We start from the raw sequence: 22009 nt of genomic DNA on the forward strand, positions 1-22009 counted from the left end.
CACCCAACAAGCAAGCCTAGAGCTGAGAACAAACGTGATGGATGAATTGCTGTGTTTGGGGTCTGAGTCACTCTCAATGTGCGTTCAACAGCAAAAAACAGCCAGAGCAGCAGTCTGGTACAGAGCTGGTGGGGGCCGGAGAGAGAGGGAGAGAGAGAGAGAGAGAGGGAGAAGGACGCAGTGTGGGCGGGTTAAGAAACGCCGAGAGGGAGGGGACGCCAGCGTAATATTCCCACCGTTTTCTCTCCTCCGTTTAGAGCCGAAAAAAACAAGGGCATCCATCGGTCTCTCCATCTTCCCCGCGCCTCATCAACCGGGTCTCACTTCAGGCTGAAATATTAATATATATATATATATATATACTACAATTTACTTCAGCCGTTGTGTAAAGACCATCCGTGTTACCTCTCCTCTCTACCTGGAGGTTTGTTTTCAGTCTGAGAGAGAGAGAGGGAGAGAGAGAGAGAGGGGGATCGCCGAGCGGCAGGGGCGTGAGAGGCGGATGCTGCGCGCGTAGAGGCTGGGTACCAACCGGGAGCATCACCGCAACTCACCACGGTAATGTCACATCTTACTTCAGCTCACATCCTATTTTATGCGACATTTCCTCTCCTGGCTCTCGTGAGAGCTTTTCAACATGGAGCCCGAGATAATTAATGTGTGTCAATACCAGCATGTAATGTAAATCGGATGACTATCTGTCGCATAGCATGTTTTCTCTGGTCTTGGATGGATGTGTGGCCGCAACAACATGTGAACAGATGGAGTCTTTGGTTATATATTTCCTCTTTTTTTTTTTCTTTAATGTAATCTGCAGAGCATGTTGTCCTGTAGCCCATCAAGGACTGCAGCAATGGAAAAAACGTAGAGCCTTGTTATGTCAATGAGAGCATGAAACCCCCCCCCCCCCAAGGACTAATTTTTCAGTTGTAGCCACAAGACAGCAGCTGCATTATTTTAACCTAACAAACCATAATTAAAACATGGGAAACCACCCACATGGCCACATGCCAAACCTATTATATTGACACGCATATAGGCTACACACTCACGACCACGTACATTCACTATAGGCTATTCTCTGCAAGTCTGTCAGTCTCATTTTTGAGGAAAAGGCAGGAGCAATTTTGGTCTATTGGTTTAGTTATGCTGACTCAATATGCAGCACCGAATCGAGTTCTTCATGTCGGGTCTCTCTTATACCTATTTAGGCCTCCAAAGGTTACTTACATACATGACACTTTAGTTGTGTTTTAATGCACACACACAGCATCTGAAAGGTCTGAGCTGTCTCTCTCTCTGTGTCTTGGTACTGTACCTGTCTCTGTCAGTGATGATCAGTTATTGATGCATGTACTTTATCCCCCCCCCCCCCAACCCTGTTGCCCCCTCTACTTTTCCTTTCCTTTCCTTTCCTTTCCTCCTTCAGATGGCCAGAATGAATTTTCTCTCCTTCTTCCTCCTTTGCTTGACTTCGGTTGCCAATGGCAACAAAGGTCAGTTCCTCATAATTTTGACTGTTAATTGTGAAGCGTTGAGATGATGGTTGACATCGCCATGAGAGCACGCAGACCTGTCAAGGTGCTCGGGCAGGGCCATGGCTGTTTTACCTTGAAATGCTCCTGATGACTTTGTTGCTCTCCCTCACGAGTGAATTAATTAGATATCAGTTTCCTCATCAGAGAAACAGACCACATAACATACAGGTTTATACGTTTTGTGTTTCATGACCCAGTATGCATGCGTCTGTTTAAACAGTGCTGTGACTCTGAGAAAATGATTAATCTGTTTCCTCCTCTGGAACAGATTAATCATCATGGATAACCATGACTCTCATACAACATCATTGTTCCAATGATTATCATGCTGAAATGAAACAGACAGCGAGGAGGGAGAATGTCAGAGAAGGAGGTGGTAGAGGAGAGCGATGCAGGGAAGACGAGGAGATTTAGGAGAGATGGAGTGTCAGAGAAACACAGGGAAAAGAGGCGGGGGGGGGAGACGAGCAAGTGAAATGTTAGGAGAGACAGAGGAGAAGGAGCTGTGACAGGAGAGGACGTGGCTGAAAAGACGCAGGCCGATGAGGAGGGAGGAGGAGGAAGACGAGGAGGTGGTGGTGGAGAGAGAGGTGGTACGTGAGATCAGGTGACACGAGGGAAAAGAAAAAGCGAAAGATACCGGAACGTTTGTGTGTGTATATATATATAACTATATATATATTGTGTGTGTGTGAGAGAGGGAGACAGACGAGGAGGGGTGGGGGTGACTGTTGTGGGGTGATAGAGTGACAGAGAGACGAAAAGTGCCAGGAGAGACAGAGAGATGGAATGGGATGCCTCTCAATCTGTAATCCCGGATGTAATCCACGGGCCTGATGCTCAGATTAATGCTATAGAGCAGAGGAGGGAGGGGGGAGATCAACTGAGGGGACGGAGGGCGGGAGATAAACGACCAAAAATGAGACATGGCAGAGGGCTGTGGAAATGGAGGAGGAGACGGTGTCGGGCTGGACCTTGAGAGGAGAGGATGAATATCTTTGATTAGGGCTGAGCTTCTTTTTTGGATCGAAAAACAGATATTTGAAAGTTTGGTCTGATTTGTGCCCTCTACTTATTCTGTGATCAGATATATTTTTTTAAATCCTGATTTTGCCCGTTTCAGACTATTTTATTCCTGTACAGCTGCTATATTTTTGTCATTTATGGACATTTGACATCATCAAGCATTTAAGCTTCTTTATTAAAAATAAAAATGTGCTTTCAAAAAAATAAAAATGTGGCGGAAGAGGTGTTTAGATCTTTTACCTAAGTAAAAGTAGCTCCGGCTGCAACAAATAATAATTTTCTTTGTTGATTACTCTGCAGATTTTTTTCTCGATTAATCATTTGGTCTATTAAAAGTCAGGAAATAGTGTAAAATACCCATTACAGTTTTCTGAAGCCCAGCTTAGTCCCCAAATTACCTATTGACTACAAGTCATCACAAATATCATGAAAGAAAAGAAAGCAGCAAATCTTCTAAACTGAGAAGCAGCAACAATTTTTTTTTTCTGCTTGAACAGAAATACTTAAATTTAAATACTACTTAAATCGTCAAAATATTCGCAGATTATTTTTCTTTCGACTGGCGTCTAATCATTTCAGCTCTACAAATAGCAATAGATCAATGTAAAAAATACCCCATTAAAAGTAAAAGTATGGAGAAGTATTATCAGAAAAAATTGCTTCAAGGTCATTTTAATACCCCATACTAGCTTGAATTTATTAGACAAATAAATGTTGTCAAGTAAAAAGAACAATATTTCCCTCTTAAATGTAATGGAGTTAGTGGAATAGAAGTATAAACTTTAAATTGTACTTAAATAAAGTGCTTGAGTAATTGTACTTTCTGCCACTGAGAAAAACACATTTATACTCCAAAAATATCTTATTGGCTCTATAATCCCCAAAATTTCAAGCGCTAGAAGTTAAATCAGATTCCGAACCAGCAGCATTTTTCCTCTGTTGGCTCTCCTCTCACATAGGAGACAGCGAAGTTAGTTCCAGTCAGATATTGTGGAAAATTCACTGTGAAGACAACAAAGCAATTACTAAACACAAGTCTTGCGCTTCTGTCTGATTTCAAACTCTGTATCATCCATGTTCAAAAGATTGTGGACAACAGAGGGGAGGCTTTTGGGTTTTTTTGCTCTTTGGCGGGGTGTAAAATCGTCATCCTTCTGGCTCATTAACTTGCCCTTTGATCACTCAGCACTGAACATTCAGCACAATGATGAATAATTAATTCGCAATTAAAGGTTAAATTCACAGTAAACCTCAGGCATTTGAGTTGGACCCAGCTTTTTGTTTTGCATGCGTTATTGCGCGGGCGCCTGTGGCAGGCCAGTTTGGCTGATTGATATGAGCAATATACCTCTCTGTGTGTGATAAGGTGAAATCTGAATGCCTTTAATTACGCTGCCAACCAGTAAGGTGTGTAGAGTGGCACTAAACCAGAACAAGAGAATGAGGTCTATATGGCGAAAAAGGAAGAAGAGGGGAAATCTGTGAGGGTGTGAATGTCCTTGTGGTCACACATATCAGACATACATTGTGTGTTTTTCCACTCATGCTCACCATGTCCTTGCCCATAATGGAGCGTTAAAAATAGAAACATTGGTTCCTTCTAATTGCTCCATTTAACCCAAAGCCTCTTGGTCTCCTCTCTGTGCCGCTCAGCCAATAAGCACAAGCCATGGATCGAGACAGAGTACCAGGGGATCGTCATGGAGAACGACAACACGGTGCTGCTCAACCCCCCTCTCTTTGCCCTGGACAAGGATGCTCCACTCCACTACGCTGGTAACACCAACCGCATGAAGCAACATGGGAGCAGATAGGGTGGCAGAGCTGGCAAAAAAAAGCCCAAAACCTTCCCACGAATTGCCTTGAATATCCGCAGAACTAGCTGCTGTGAAAAATAGGTCAAATCAAGTGCTCGCACAGCCAAATTGAATATCACATCAGCAGGGCAAATTGAAAATGATCTCACCAGGCCTGGCTTGAGCTTTAATAGTAAACACAACGCTGATTATCACATCAATTTGTAGCCCTCAGCCTGCTGCCATTTCCAACCATATTACCCATCAGACCGGTCTAAATATTAAAGGCAATGTGTTCAGTCACAGAGTCCACTATTTTTAGGCCTTCATAGTGTAATTCAACCCTTCACTGCAGCAGTCTACAGCGCTCGCTCCTCTGCAGCCTGATGAAATAAGGCTATTCTGTTTGGACTCCTGCAAATAACTATGTTCAGTCAAAATTATAACACATCGACTAGAAATACTCAGCGCTACGGAAATGAATTGGACTTATGTCAAAAAGGAAGGCAAAATTAGATGTTTGAGCAGGAAACCTTACCCACCTTCAACTTATGTCAGCCAGGAAAGATCAGTGGCTTTATAAGAGGGTTTTATTTTGAGTCGCAGCTGCAATCTATTTTATTCTATCATTATAATGATGAGATGAAGGGCCACTTAAAGGAATCCTGCAGATAACTGTCTCCACTTAATATCTTCTTAAAAAATCACTCAAAATTGAGATAAATTCACACAACTAGTTTAATAATGATGGATGCAATGATAGGTATTATACATGAGTACATCAGTGCATGTTATTTTCCTTTTCGTGGTAGACTGAAGTCCTGGTTATATGTCACTGGTTGTTGTTGCTGTTATAATATTAATATATTATATGTATAGAACTTTTCAAATCAGAGTTAAAAAACTGATCCACAGAAAAAAAATGGGAAAAACATTAGAGTAACACAAATGATTTGGAAAATAAACAGAAGTGACAGAGCAGAGAGAGAGTTAAAATGTAAATAACTGTTGAGGAATTTAAAGAGGAAGGCTGATCCAAAGTTTAGAGGCATTGACAGGAGATAAATCTACTTCATTTCTAAATCTAGACTGCAGAGTTTTGTTACATGATCTAGGGTTGAGTGCAAGGTATGTAAAGGCACAAAAATGTATGTTGGAGCCAGACCAGAAATGAGGATAAATTTGGGATTACAATTTTTTTCTTGGTAAAATATAAGCTACAGCATTCTGTATAAACTGTGAGCAGCCGTAGCAACTGTTAAAAATGATGTGATGTTGACAGAATAGGAATTTGATTTACAATATCTTAATATTTTGGATATTTATTAACAATTTATAAAAAATTAAAAAAAGAATACAAAATGAGTAGATGTGAATTCACATTGTCTGTAATTTGATACATTTTGTTTTATTGCTCTTTTCTGATATGATGAGTTATTTTCTTCCTCTTCCAGGTGAAATCTGTGGATTCCGGGTCCACAATGGTCCCTCAGGTTCAGGCTCAGTCCAGTTTGAAGCTGTGGTCCTTGACCGCTCCACCGGTGAGGGCCTGGTCCGGTCCAAGGAGCCGCTGGACTGCGAGAGCCAGCGGGAGCACAGCTTCACCATCCAGGCCTACGACTGCGGAGAGGGACCCGATGGAGTCAACAGCAAGAAATCCCACAAGTTAGTCCCCTCTCTCCTCCCATTCTGAACAGAAGATGATTGATTGTTTTTAACAATAATTACAGTCACTGTCTGAGGCTCCTCTGGCTGTGCACTGTAAAGACTATCCAGCCATTTCTGCCTCCTATTGTTACAATAACCCATCTCTCTCTCTCTCTCTGCTTGTGTTTTTCTTCCCACTCCTCCTTCCCTAAGGGCCACCGTGCATGTTCGCGTTAACGACGTCAATGAGTTCTCCCCGGTGTTTGTTGAGCGTCGCTACGAGGCCTCAGTCCCAGAAGGACGTCTGTTTGACCGAATCGTGCGCGTGGAGGCTCTGGATGCCGACTGCTCCCCGCAGTACAGCCAGATCTGCTTCTATGACATCATCACTCCTAATGTGCCCTTCGCTATCGACAACGATGGTGAGACATGTTTTATCTTGTAGCAGTAAATCAGCGGGCGTGGGGACTCATAGACCTATTTATATTTGTTTGCCTCTGCTACAGAAAAACAATATCCAATACCAGCCACTATATTATTGTCCTCTCATGCTGTCTGCACTATCTGCTCTTTACGGCCTATTGAAAGTAGAATCACTAAATTCAATATTAAGTATTCAACGCCTAAACTGCGGATGCCCTCAAAACATGAAAAAGACCTACACCTGACGCTGCTGGGATATTGATGTCTGCATAGCGACAGAGTGAAAAGAATTGCAGCTACTTGACTCCTCTCACAGGTAGAAACCAAAAGGATGTTAAAATAGACTTTGTGTGGGCGGACTATTGTTCTGTCTCTGCAAAAACATTGCAGCAGATGTTTTGGTTTAATATAGCATCCTTTTTTTATTACTGGCTGCTCGTAGATTCCCTAAACTCTTTGTTGAAATTGTATCCATTGACTGGTTGGTGGGGGATCAATTGTAATGAGACACAGAAGCCGCAGAGGGCCCAGTTTTAGTATGACTCTGCAGAATCGTCCTGGACTTGGAGGGTTTTTGTAGAGGATGAGCAGCTTCTTTCTTTTTTTGGGTCAAACTGGTACAGAGACCTTTTGTTCCAGCCTCCTTCACACGCTGTGGGCTTGTCATTGTCTATTTTTTTCTTTTCTCTAAACACTTTGTCTTCTCTGTTCCTACCACTATCTCTTTCATCCCAAATGTTTCTCCTCTCGCCATGTCACACCATCATCCGTCTTACCTATTGTCTGGCAGCTGGCATGCTGAGCGTTGTCAGCCTATCGCAGTTATTCGCTGTTGCTTTTATCTGTAAAAACAGGAAAACCCTTCACTTTTCATTCCGCTCTGTGCAATTTATCTTCCTCTGTTTTCTCTTTCTATTCCTGGAGATGCACTGAGCAGGATAGCTGCTCTGTTATTGTGTGTATTGTATAGTGACGGAAGCATTGTCAATGAATGTCATTTGTTCTGGACTTTCAATTATGCAAGCTTGTTGTTGATGACTAACCCTGCTATTTCTGTTTCCCCTTTATTCTCGTATTTCATAATTTCTTGTCCTTTCTTGCTTTGTCTCTCTCTCTCCGTCTCCTAGGTAACATCAAGAACACAGAGCCGTTGGACTCAAAGCGTCAGCGCGTTTTCACCTTCTGGGTGACCGCCTTCGACTGTGGAAAGAACCGAGCTCAGGCCGATGCTCAGGTCGTCGTCACCGTCAAGCCGTCCTGCAAACCCGGCTGGATCGGTAATCAATGTCACAGATTGCTCTCTCTCTGTCTCGGTTATCATGCTTGTATAACTCTCGGGAGGTTTAAGAGATGTGTTTTAGTCATTTCATCTGTGAAAACTATCACTTTTAGTTGTGCGTGGGCTGTCGTTAGGATGAATCACCTTTGCATCTTTCTATCAAGAGCTGAGTTTTAAAGAGGTAGTGCTGATATCAAGGGAAGGCAATTAATTAAACTGTGAGAATATATTATTATATCATAGATAGTACTACACTTTCTATGGATTGCCATATCAGAAGCACAGTTTATTGACAGTGAATTACAATTTAAATACAATTTTTGAAATCCAAATTGTTGAGGGTCAGGTTGTGATTGCTCTACTTTTTCAGGATGGACCAAGCGTGTAGAGTACACACCCGGGTCAGGCAGCATCCCCTTGTTCCCCAGCCTGCATTTGGAGACCTGTGAGGAGACTGTGTGGAACATCCAGGCCACCGTAGAGCTCCAGACCGGCCACATCGGGAAGGGCTGTGACAGAGACAGCTACTCTGACAGATCTGTGCGACGGCTGTGCGGTGAGTTCTGGTTTAATTATTTGAATATGCAGAGGACAGGATCCTCTTTTATTAACATTGTTTATCTCTTTATCTTCATCAGGTGCTGTCAGGGGTGAAGTAGACCTCCTCCCTCCTCCGTCTCCTGCTGCCAACTGGACCTCTGCTCTGCCCACTCTGCCCTCATCTGACTCCTCTCTGGTCTTCTCCTTCAACGGATCCAACCACGTCGCGCTGGTGCCAGATTCGGTTGTCTCTGCGTTGTCAGGCGACCACTTCACCCTGCAGCTGTGGATGCGAAGGGGCGGAGCCAACATCCAGCCTGCGACCACTCAGACCAGAGGCAGTCGCAAGGATGAGGAGACTATTGTGTGCAGCACTGTCAAGAATGGTGCGTTATGTGGAAGAGTTTTGGTTTTACTGACATTTAAAGGTATTATAAGAGTGTTTTCACATGTGGGGTGGTAAAGAAAACACCATACAACAAATTCACAGAAGGTCACCCACTCAATTACCCAGAATTACAGAGAAAGTCAAGGTTGAAAGAAAAAAAATACCTAAAGCCATTTATAGACTCAACAACTACGATCAAGGTGCTCTTGAGAGAGACACTTAACCCCCAGCTGCTCCACTTGAGCAGCCAAGTGGACAGCAGCAGAAGAACAGTAAAACACTGTAATTGTGCCTGGCAGAATATTGTGTGAATATTTTCATCTTTATGACTATGGCGGGGCAGCAATAGAAAGCAGTGTGTTCGGCAAACCTTCTCTCGGGTAAAAACAGCAATACAATTCACAATTGAGAAAGACAGATCAGAGATTAAAATCTATATTAAACGCATTGCACATTTTTATGTCTTTCTGTGGTTATTCTATGAACACTTGCCCAGTGATATTAAGACAGTTTGACAAGACCACACTGACCCACCAATTATTTTCTGTTCTTCTGCTCTCCAGATGATTCCTTCTCCCACTATTCCCTCTCTGTCCACGGCTGCCGCCTCTCTCTCTTCTACTGGCCCGACGTCTCGGCCGCACGGCCCGTCAAGTTCTTGTGGAAACTGGAGCAGGTACTGAGGGAACTGCAACACTTAGCTTTGATGTTCTTCTGTATTTGTACCTTTGAAATTAAACTGAAGCGGGGGAAATGCAGCAGACAGTATGTCTGTGTAAAGCCAAACATCTGGCTCAGACAGCTATTTTATAAAACATTAATATTTCAGTGATTCATATCGAAGAACTCAGTATTTTTAAGTACTTTCAAATTTTCAAAGAGAAGATATATGAAAAGAAAATGAACACATTTTCTATATCATTCAGTCAGCACAATGGTGGGTGAAGGGGGTTTGTTTTGACTGAAGCTACTGGTCCCAGACAGATTGAAGCAGCATGGATTAAAGGAAGCTGAGCTGATACAGAGAAGATTTGTCAAATCCCTCTGTCTGACCCACGATATCTTATTAGACCGGTCTTTCTTTTTTGCCCCTCTGTCTGCATAATTCCCTTTGTATTCCTGCTGATGCAACCCTATCTAAAGAGAAAGCTAAAACAAATGTTTACAGGAATTTAAACGGATGAATTATTCACCAACAGTGGAATAGGATGTACTTTTTGCTGCACTACATTTAAATGTCAGCTATAATTTCAGTAAATGTTACTTTTCAGATTAAAATGTTAAACAGGAATCATGATCAGTTTATAAAATACAATACATTTTCAAAGATTAAACCAGTGGCTGTAAAACTCTACCTTGCATTATTTAATAAGGCCCTCTATGAGTTGCTGCTCAGATGGTTTTATTAAGATAACTGTTCGAGGTCCAAAGAGACATGATTATTCAATAAAGAAAGATTAGAGAAAAGTCATAAAAGGAGAGCAAATTTGTGTAACAAAACTTTGTTATATCTCCTTTCCTACCCCATTAATCATCGCATAACCCATTCGAATTATCTTTTGACCTAACAACCTAACTTTATACAAAGTAGTTCTCTTCAACCAGCTAAATCAATATAAACATTTACAATAATGTACTTTGTAATGATATATCAGTCCCAGTGGCCATTTTTCTGAAGAACTTTTGAGACTTTTAGTACGTTTTCATGCTCATACCGTTGGACTTTAAAAGTTATAATTAATAATTAAGATTATAAATGCAGGACTTTTACTTGTAACATAGTTTTTTTACATTGTTGTATTGGTACTTGCATTGATAAAATATCTGAATAGTTCTTCCATCCCTAAAATCTATAAAAGAGTAAATGTCTAGACCTTCACCCTGCAAGATATTTCAATTGTTATCTTTGTTCAGGCTCAGGCTGACTCTGTTTTTTCTCTGTCCAACAGGTGTGTGACAGTGAGTGGCATCATCTTTCACTCAGCGTCCAGTTTCCCTCCGTGACCCTGTATGTCGATGGTGTGACCTTTGACCCCGCCCTCATCCATGACAACGGCGCCATCCCCAACCCCGCCCCCCGCCAGAGGATGTTCATCGGCGCCTGCTGGGGTAACACACTGGAATTTATGCTCAGCGAATCCACAACTGACACATATTTCATTTCAGCTTAATGAAGGATTCTGACAGAAATGTATTCAAGCAGAGAGCGAGGAATCCTGTTTTTTTTTTTCTTTCTTTTTTGCATAAATGCTATGAGCAGCAATTGTTCGGTTAGCTTCCTTATTTGTATTCCTCCGTCAATGAAATGTCATTCAAATCACACATCGGCAGAGAAAGCAGGCTGCCATTTCTGGCATGAGTGGCAGCAACTAACGAAACCCTGATACGGCACCTTTAGACAATGTGCCGAGACATTCAGCGTCACGCCATTCACTCCCTCGTTCCACTCAGTTAGAAATTGGTTGATGCATTTTTTGTATTTGAGGGCTAATAATATAACTGACTTATCAATTATTCAGAGCAACAGAACAACACAAGGGCCAGACAGCTATCAGCCACTTACACCCGAATCACTGGTTAAAATGGTAAACTGTGGCTTCCAATTAGCATTAAAATACACACACATACACACATATGCAGTGTTACACTCTCATCCACAGTGGAAGTCGCTCTGCTGCCCGCGTTGCACCAGCTGCTCCTGGATAATGAGGAGATGGTGCATTCCTCAATATCTCAAATTCTCTTGCTTGCATTTTCTCACTTGTGCCTCCTCGTGTTATTTATTTATTTTTTTCATTGTTCCTCTCAACCTCTTACTTTCTTTTCACACCTCGCTACATTTAAGTATCTTTCTCAGTGTGCCTTATTGTTTTCTCTTTTTCTATTCCCCTTTGTGCCCCTTACTGCCCCCCCCTGCAGAGCCTGAAGAGAAGCAGAAGGAAATACTAAACAACACCATCCCAGAGGCTAAAGACTCAGGTGACCTCCATGTTTTTCACGTTGTTGTCAGCATGAGGGTGTGCAGGCTGTCAATTTGCTGTGTCATTGTTGCTGTATAATTTATGTGCATATAAAAATATTAATGTGGTGTTATAATCTGTATTCATACTGGACTGTCTCTGGTTTTTAGTGAAATATGTGGGAGGTTACCATGGCCTGTTGTCGGGGGTAACGGTGCGTCCCGGCAGCGTGGAGCCTCACAGCGTGGTGGAGTGTCTGTACGCCTGCAGGGAGGGCCTGGACTTTGGAGACCTGGAGACTCTGGGCTCCGGCATGAAGGTAATGTCTCCGAGAGCTGTAGACCGCCGTGTTGTAGAGAGAAAGATGATTTTCCAAAGAGTCCCTTACATCTTTCATCGCCATTAGTGAAATATACTTTCTTTTCCAGTATACCATACTTTATTCACCAAACCAGCTATCTTATCTTCATCCATGTGACTTATTGACAGCCATGAATGCAGACATTTACAAGAGAATATAAATATGAATACAAAACATACAATGTTATAACCAACTTTTCAAAAATGTAATGAAAAAAATTGTGAACCTAATGGATACAAATTTGGAATCCCCATTTGTGGATAGAAGGCGGCATATTCTTAACTCTTTAACCTCATTTTTTAAGTCATCTTTCTTCAAAACAGTACATATTCAAATCTCTTTAACTTCATAATACTTAAGCATAACGAATTTCGTAGTCAATCTTTGGCTGATTTTACCACATCCCTCATTTGAAAAAGTCCTGTTTTTCTGTGAAGTTATCCACTGAACTCTAAATGTTAAGTCGTTACACATCATCACTTGTTCCAATCCTGCAAGCAGCTTTACATTCACAGAAATTTGTTTTCAGTTTGTTTAATTCGTATTCAAATCTGTCTGAACAGGAGGAATTTAAACAGAAAGCAAAACCTGTTTCAATCATCATATGAGCGTCAGACTTTAACAATTGTCTTTTAATTGCAATGCAAATTGTTGGTATGTGGCCAAAGTGTTTCTAACCTCCTCTAGTGGTGGTTTGGTATGTTTCAAGCATTTGCACTTAAAATATATAATTTTTTGTCCAATGTATGTAAAAGGGAAAAAAAGGAAATATGTCTGCTGATATTATTATTTCTTTGCTCTGATATCTTTTTAAAATAACCTGTATGAATGTGATCCAAGAAGATAATGAATCCAATTTGTCTTGAACCATGTAGCATGATGTCTTCTCATGTGAATTAATGGGAACTTAGATTTTCAAGTGTTTCTTTTGGCTTTGCAGGTTCATGTGAACCCCAGCCAGTCAGTGTTGGTGCTAGAGGGAGACGACATTGAGAGCTTTAACCGTGCAGTGCAGCAAGTCACCTACAGGAACTCTCTGCGCTTTGCCACCCCCGGAGTCCGACCCCTCAAACTAACCACCTCGCTCAGGTACAAAAACACAACCACACACACACACACACACACACACACACACACACACACACACACACACACACACACACACACACACACACACACACACACACACACACACTTGGGTAACTAACTGTAGTAATATGTCCTTTGATTGAAAGTCATTCTGTGAGAGGCAGGAGATTAACTGAAGAAGTAGAAGAAGAGGCAGACAGAGAGAAAGGGACCACCACTATTGTAAATTATCACACTGGAGATCTCTAAACACCACAAATGAAACAATGTGAACTGAAATTATTTCTCAATTGAAGTGTCTCCCTCTGGACTCTGTGCCTCTGCTTTACTCCTTTGACATTGAACTCATCAAACATGGACCTTGCCCCGGCTGTGATAAGGACTGTTGTGGCACCAAAGAGATGATTATAGAGTAGAATACGTCAAAGCAAGAGATAAAAAGGAATATCTTATCTCTGTTCGTTCAGCCATCAAGTAGCTTTTTGCTGTGACGGAATAAACTGTAGACTAAATTAATTCTGTCTGTGGAGGGATTCACTTTAAGAAACTGTTTCCCTATTTAAGCCAATTCAAGTCAATTTTATTTGCATAGCAAGCTTTTTGAGAAATAATTCAGTATGTGTCTAACTGGAAAGTGGTTAAGATTTCCAGATTTCCATTAAAGCATTGCACAAAACAAACATAAACTGCATCCCTAATGTTGCGAGACGCACTGACGTCACAGGACTGAATCCCCGGTTCAGTGTGCATCGCTCTGAATCACCTGGCCGTGAAAAAAAAAGGCACACAAACTCTGTCTCCGGGTCAGTGCTCAACCGTGCTTAACAACTGCGAACTGGCTCTCTGGCTTTAGCAGTCACTTTTAGCTGATGAAATATTAATTCACCTCAGGAAGTACAGTCTAGCGCATATGCTATGTGGTATATTGTGTATTTAAACTAGCTGCCTGCCGACAATTCCGATCTCATCAAACTTACCGTCTTTTGCCACTGTTGTTTTTGCCGCATGTCTATAAGATTAAAATGATTACCAGGCCAGTCGGTGCTGAAGGTTTTGTTTTTGAGATTCAAGGTCACAGGCAGATTTTTTTCTTTTTTTTTTTTACTTAGTTTCTGCTCAAGTGTACCAGAGTTTTTTTTTTTCTTCTGTCCTCTAGCATGTTTTATTGCGTGTGTGAAGATTAGACTGATTTGAGGCCAGGAGTTACCCAGATGGCTGAACAGCAGGCCCTTCTGCAGAGGCCGATAGAAGCAGCTGCTCACACAAATACACACTACGCTTAATCCCCTTTCAAATGTTATGCTGAATTATAGTGCAGATGAATAAATATATGTAAGAAGCATGTCATCAATCTGATTTGCTCTCGTTTTCTGGCAGGAAAATTAAATATGTAACAGCAGAGCAATGGTTTGCCATTTGCTATTTTCAGACCAAAGTAAAAACTACAGCCGTGGTGGAATTAGAGAACTAGATTGAGAAGACATTGCTCTGGATTAAGACCTTTTTTGTCCATCATCTTGGACATGGTTTGGTTATTAACATTACTTGGCCACAATGTTGCTATTTTGAGAGTGAAAGAGTCCCGAGCCATGCTAGCGGAGCTTTTAGTTGAATGCTCACATGCTCACAGTGCAGATGATGCTGATGTTGAGGCCATTATAGAAGAAGTATTCTGATTCTTTACATAAGTAAAAGTACAAATACCAAGCTGGGAAAATATGCCACTACAAATAAAAGTCTTACATTCAAAAACCTACTTAAGTAAAAGTAGAAAACCTAAGTATTATTAGCAGAATTAATCAGTAAAAATGTATCAAAAGTCAAAGTACTCATTGTGCAGTAAAATGTTCCCTGTCAGTGTTTTATATTGTCTATTATATATGGGTTTATTGGATACATTTCCTGTGTTATTACAAAGAAGAGGGATGCACAAAATAAAAATGACAATATCTTTGTTCCTGATGCATTCTGATGCTTTTTTTGTCCATAGTGAGTCTGACAATGAAGCAAAGGTAAATTGAAGCAGTAATCTTAAAGGCATCACCAAAGCTGTTTTAATGGCTGGGCTATGATGTCTGTGTCAAATCCTGTGGCTATCCATCTCACATCTCTTGAGATATTTCACTGCAATAAATGTCAACTTGAAGGTGGCATGAGAGAAAAATTAAGGGGATCACCAAAGTCAGTAGGACTTGTCGTCTGGGCACCATGATTGATGGTAAAAAATGTCATACCAATCCGTCAAATAGTTGCAGATATTTTTCAGTCTGGTCCAAAGTGATGAACTAACTGAGAGACAGACATTGTCATCCCTAGAGTTAGTAGCGTGGCAACAAAAAAATGTGCTATGTTTCTATCTTTCGTCTCTCCTTCTCTCTCTGACTGACATCACACACTTCCTTTCGTCCCTGCCAGATGTTTCAACGAAGAGAGTTGTCTGTCTCTCAAGCAGCTGGAGGGATACCTGGTGGTTCTCCAGCCCGACGCCCCTCAGATCTCTCTGTCTGGGGTCGGCCCTCATCTGGCTCGTCCTGCCCCTGAGTTTGAGGGTCCCCGTGGTGTCCCCCTTTTCCCTGAGCTCCGGATCGTCTGTTCCTTGTCTCATGCTGTCAACACAGCTGCACAGGGGATGGAGGGAGGAGGTGAGTCATGTATTAAACAACCCAAATGCCACTTCTAATTAAGGGAGATTTTAAATATTGATAGTGTTTCTTTGTAAATAGCCCTTTATAACCACTTGTCTTAGTATCTGTGTATAGAAATAAGTTGAAGAGACCATCTGTTGTCTACATCCTTTGTGTCCTAAATTGGAGTAATGATCCTCTCTTAGCTCTGATGTCCGACGCCGTGGCTCACACTTTGGATGGCTGTGAGGTCCAACCGCTGGGGGAGGAGCTAAACCCAGAGAGGGAGGAGCTTCTGGTGGACATGGATGTTGTGCGAGAGAGGGGACTGGAAATCATCAATACTACTGCTTATATTGCCATCACAGGTACTACTGTGCATGAAAATATTCAGCACATTTTAAAACAGTCTTCTTTGTTTTACTAGAAAATCATCATTGTTATTTAAATATTGTACTGGCCAACAAAGACTGCAAATTACAGAAAAACAAAATCAATCAGACCCAAAAATATGTGAGGAAATCTGAATTAGATATGCTATTATTGTCTATTTGTGTCTCTTATGTTTAAAACCCCTGAAGTGTTTCTCTATAACATTAAATATTAATTACTAAATGAGCAAAAGTTTCAGTTAAAGTTTGGAAAAGAGTGATGTAATGTGCTTTATCAGGACTGCTTGGTTTCATCAGGAAAGACACAAGCAAACAGCCACACAACTGTTATCACATAATGATTTAAATAGTTGTAAATCCGTACTGGTGCACAGAAATAAATGACACATGTTCCACCCAGTTAAATGTAAAGTTAATATACGATTTCATATCTTATATTAAGACTTTGATTTGAAATATTGTTTCTCAGGGCCTTTAAAAATTTTACACAAAATTCAATATAATAGATTCCAAATGTCCTGAAAGATTTAAAAGTAATCCATTTCAAACAGTCACCCCCAGCTGTCAATAACTAGCTGCAGACTACTTTCCTCTTCTCCTCCTTCTCTCTGCAGTTCTCATCTCAGTATTGACTCCCTGTCCTCTTTTTGTTCTGCACTCCCTCCAGGTGCTGAATCCATCTCGGTATACGAGGACGTCCTTCGCTCAGTCCGTTACCGATTGGCCAAAGGCTCGGCCCGCTTCGAGAGGCGGTTCCGCCTGTCCTGCTCTGAGATGAATGGCAGATACACCAGTAATGAGTTGACTCTGGAGGTGAGAAGAAACACTCACGTACAGTAACACCTCTGGCACCGAATTAAGATGTGTTTTAGGTATGAGCATTAAAGCTCAGTCTACACTGAGATTATTTAGTTTCATATTCTTTTTCTGTGTTTCTCTCACCTCCCTCCTTCAGGTGAACTTCCTCCACTCTCTGGACAGTCTGTATCACCCTTCTCACTTGCTGGCCTCCCAGCAGCAGTTTCTCCATCCATCCCACCACGCTGGAGAGCTGAGTGGACACACCCTGCCCAATCCACACCGCAACTCAGGTGACATTCCCGCTTTCATCAACTTTTCCTGTCAAGAACAGATATCACAAAGTGCTTCACAATTAAAGACAAAAGAGAGAGAAAAATCCTGTCAGAATATAAGAGTGACGGTTAAGAGGAGCCCTGGTAGCCTAATGGTTGGTGCTTGTACCGCAAGTCTGCAGTGTCCACAGTTTGATGACTGACAGCAGATCGTTGTTGTCTTTCCTTCCTCCTTCACCTTGTTTCCTACTTCTCTAGACACTATCAAATAAAGGCAATAAGATAATGATGGGTAAAGTAATAAATTAAATAGAAATTAAAATGAAGAAAGAAAGGCAAATTATTTGTCTTGAGCTCCTTTTATAGGTGATTACTGGGTTCACAGATCTTAAAGGTTCCCTGTGGAGTTTCAGACCTCTGGTGGCACTGGAGTGTTTTGTAATGATTAGGTCCCGTTTTTTTTTTAATCACATGAGCATGTGTGCGCACCAAGCGGCAACTTTTGGTGCTGAAAAATGATGCCCACGTGGAAGTGCTAAAAACGAGAATAACTCAAATTGCCTCTTGAGGCTGCCTCCAAAAGCAAGTCAATCCCCATAGATCCTCAAGTTAAAATGCCCAACTTAACAGCAGGAAGCCGACAAAAAGATGTTTTTCATCTCTAATACCTATACCCCCCATTCATGACATTTGGACACTCCTTGAAATTATATTAAGGCTTACAGTTAGGCATAATTAAGGGCGTGGAGGCTTTGATTGACAGGTGGGTGTGGTCTCAGTTTGCTAGCTGCTAGCTGTCTGCTGTACTGCGTCACCCGGGCTGATCTCAGCTCCAACGTCAATCCACCTTATTGCCCATTACCTATGGTTGACGCCACAAAGACTAAGTCTGTATTTCATACAGTCTATGGTGCACACGCATGGGTGTCGTGATACATAGCCCTACCAATGGTGTCACAGTATTCACTAATCAATAGCTGATGGAGACACGCCAAGATATGCTGCTGTGCCAGCAAAGACAAGCTAGAAAAAGACTGCAAGCTAATACACATGGATGCATCTGAATTTAAAATACTTAATAAAAGTGTTTTGCTCTATTATGTTTGTTAGACCTCAAGGATGCATACAGTTAGTTTTAGTGAACAACTGAATGCAAACATACCTTTTGTTTGTACGAGAAAGCTCCACAGAGACCCCAAAGTCCAAAAGAAGGGAATTTCAAGGTTTAGGAGCCGCAGCCTCAAAGGCACGATCGTCTGTAGTTTCATGCCTGGAGCGAGGAATAACCCACAAACCCTAATCAAAAGACCTCAGAGACTGACTGGTTAAAAGGGCTGCAGCAGAACTCTAACGCAGGCAGGCACCTGGCCATGCAGAGCTCTGAAAGTAATCACACGACTGTGGAGCCGGTGTAAAGAAAAGTGTGCATGGTCAGGCAATGTGACCAATAATTGTGTTTTGGTCTGCTGCACCTCTGCTGTTTTTATTTATGGAGTAACAACAGCCACACAGCAGAAAGGATTGTCAGGCTATTTTTCATACGTTCATAGTTGGTAAGTGGCTTCTAATAAACCCAAATGCATTCAGTTATTGGGTCAACAAATGTTAACTTTACATAGTGATGAATAAAGCGTTTACGAGAGTGTGCACATATGAAGGAAAGTTTGGTAGAATTTTCCAAGAGCTGAAATGCCCTTTAAAGGACACAAAGGCTGGTCTCAAAATAGTTAAAAAAAAAAAAAAAAAAAAAAAAGTGGTTAAGTGATTACTCACACAGGACTAAATAGTGCCTAATAGTTTTGGAGACTATTTTCAGCTGTGGATTAATATTCATTCGGTCTACAATTATGAAACACTGTTCATTCAGTTCATTGCCGGTTGTGGTATTTGAATGATTTGTCACCAATAGGAAGAATATAGAATATCATCTGATTTATATTTAAAATTTAGATTATTTTATTACACACAATCATTGCTTGTTTTGTTACAGTGGTGCCAGGAGCAGCCACAGTCATCATCATGGTGTGTGTGGGTTTCCTGGTTGTCATGGTGATCCTTGGTGTTTTCCGAATTCGCTCCATCCATCGCCGCGATGAGGGTGCCAGGGGCGGGGCTAAGGAGGGTAGCAGCCAATGGGACGACTCTGCCCTCACCATCATTGTGAACCCCATGGAGGTAAAAACCAGATAAGTTATTGACGTGATCGTAATGAACTACCACACCTGTCAAGCTCCTGTTTTCACCTGCACCTCGCTCTTTCCCACAGTCCTATGAGTCTCGTATGGGCATCTCTGCTGACACAGAGGGGGAGGGGGAGGAGGACGAGGAGGTTGCAGAGTCACCTGAAGACGCTGGCGACGACCAGCGAATCATCATAAAGAAGGAGGGGGAGGGACGGCAACGCCCGCCGCTACTGAGCCACACAGGTCTCTGCACCAGTTCTCATGGAAACCAACAACCGGCTCACACACTCCAACACTTTTAATATCAACGACTGCTGACACTACTAGTATAAGGAATGTATGCTTACAAACACTACGCACAACACAGTCACTGTAATAATCTTGACACTCAACGCCATATGTGACCTATAACCGACAACGGGCAGTTGTTCTCCACCTAAATGTTCAATGGCACAATGTATACATTTAATGTAATTTAACCGCCTGAGCAAACCCCACCAAAATTGTATGTGGTGCACCAGTTCTCGATCACAAGATGGTATTGTGTCTGTATAGTGTAATACTGGTTGATTGAGACTGCTTTTGTTTAAAAAAAAAAAAAAAAAAAAAAAGATTGTATTCTATTCTTTTGTTATTGAACAGAGAATGAAATCTTTACAAAATGAATACAGGAACAATCCGCAACATGCAGGCCTTGAATAGATGAGGAGGCAAAGACATGAGCCTTGATCCCGACACTTCCCACATTAGACTCGACTCGAGAAGTCTCTGCACAAACTCTTTTCTCCCTCTTTGCGTCCTCTCTCGACACATTCCTCGACCACCGTTAACTACAGAGTGAAGACAGTGAGGTCAGACAGTACGGTCACTCTTCTTAAAACCTTAAAAAAACACTACGCTTGCAGGTAGTTTTCTTTTCTGACTATTAAAGTGCTTCAGCTATTTCATGTGGGGCTGATGATAAAATGAGGATTATCAACCATATACCACACCATTTAAGCAAGTTGGTACTTATGCAATACCCAGATGCAGAGCAAAAGCCTCCAGATGTTGTGTCAGGAGTCTTTGCAAAGTTTCAGCTTGTGCCGCTAAATGACAAAACATCCCTATTTACAGTAAACCTGTTCGAGCCTGACCTCTGACCCCCTCAAGGTGACCGCCGGAATGTCTCTAAACAACTCTCACTGCACTGTTTCACTCACTGCACACTGCTCTTACAATAACTGCAAGACGTCACATGCACTCACACACAAAGACACACACATACACACACTCCATAGTGCTACCCCTGCTGTTTCCAGAATGTCAGCTCAGCTTGGGCAGTTTTGATTGTATTGATTGTAATGAATTTTCTGTACATACAATGATGAATATTATATTATTGTTATTACTATTATTATTGCAGCCACTCTTCTTCTCTTCTTCTGCACACTTTGAGGGGGAGCAGATTATGATTTTCGTTTTTCCATTGGAGTAATAACCTTTACAGCATCAGAAAAACAATATAATGATGATAATAATAATAATAATAGTAGTAGTGATAAGGATGATAATCCCTTGATGAGTGTCTCTTAATTTGTGTGTAATATTGTTGTAATTTAAGAACTTGTCAATATCTGAATCACAGAATAAGGAGGGCACATTGTTGTGATACTTAGATACGTCTCACTCATTTCATCTTTGACACATTTCAAAACTGAACCTTTCTTTTCTTTTCTATTTCCCTCCATCGGGTATATTTAGTTTAATGAATGTACAACTGTGTGCTTTTCCTCACCTCCCCCTCTGCCTCCCTGTCTCTCTCGCTCACCTCTCCCTCACTCTCCCTCTGTGTCTCTTGCTGTCTGTCTGTGTAGCCTATCAATGTGCAGTGCTAAACCTGTCAGTAAATAAAGCCTGTCGTTTTTGAGTGTGATGTAAAGAAAGAATAAACATTGCATTGATTAATAACTTATATTATTACTATGTTACTATTGGAACATTATCTGTAATTATTGATACAATGATGACATGGATAATGCTGACTAATTGTTATTGAGAACTGTCAAAATATTACAAAATTCATAATAAAAACACTATATGAAGACTCCACGAGAGAGCTTTCTTGTTAGAGTAGATACTGAAATAACGCTATAGCATATTTGAAAAATAACCTGGAAGAATCACATAATCTTCAAATGTAAAATATGTTGATAATTTCTTATGATTAAACTATACTGTCTCTGCAAGTCTAATACAACTAACTACCATATTTACAGTGGTGGAATGCAATCATTGCACATGAGTATACTTTTAAAAACGTGTACTTTCTATGCTACTTTCTATGTCTACTTACATATTAGTCTGAAATATACATTTTACTCTACTACATTTATCGGACAACTGGAGTTACTCAGTTACTACACAGTTTGATATAAAAAACATAATAGTGTTATCAAATCTAAAGCACTGTTTTAGATTTAACTAACCAATAGTATATAAAGTAGTTCAGACAAATTCCACCTCCACCAGCTTAATATAAATCTTACATTACAATATAAAATCACTGTTGGAAGTAGTATTCAGATCCTTAAGTACAATTAGAATAACAGCATCAAATACATTATAAAAATACTCCTTTACAAGTAAAACTACTGCATTCAGAAAAAGCAAGTCATTAAATTGAAGCACAAATGTATTAGCAGCACCAG

The 22009-nt window shown here is 41.1% G+C and overlaps 1 protein-coding gene across 1 annotated transcript; it reads left to right on the plus strand.

Moving 5' to 3' along the window:
• Positions 1–1429: 1429 nt before the first annotated feature.
• On the plus strand, positions 1430–19706 carry clstn3 (calsyntenin 3). Its single transcript, XM_054621588.1, is given in 19 exon segments — positions 1430–1496; positions 4218–4340; positions 5815–6025; positions 6221–6429; positions 7558–7707; positions 8080–8265; positions 8348–8635; positions 9201–9313; positions 10587–10746; positions 11557–11616; positions 11768–11916; positions 12899–13047; positions 15463–15689; positions 15878–16039; positions 16731–16876; positions 17019–17154; positions 19127–19311; positions 19403–19522; positions 19524–19706. Coding segments are annotated over 19 exon segments (2871 nt in total). The 3' UTR covers positions 19554–19706.
• Positions 19707–22009: the final 2303 nt, after the last annotated feature.

Source organism: Anoplopoma fimbria, chromosome 20 (assembly GCF_027596085.1).
Source record: "Anoplopoma fimbria isolate UVic2021 breed Golden Eagle Sablefish chromosome 20, Afim_UVic_2022, whole genome shotgun sequence".
Taxonomy (NCBI): domain Eukaryota; kingdom Metazoa; phylum Chordata; class Actinopteri; order Perciformes; family Anoplopomatidae; genus Anoplopoma; species Anoplopoma fimbria.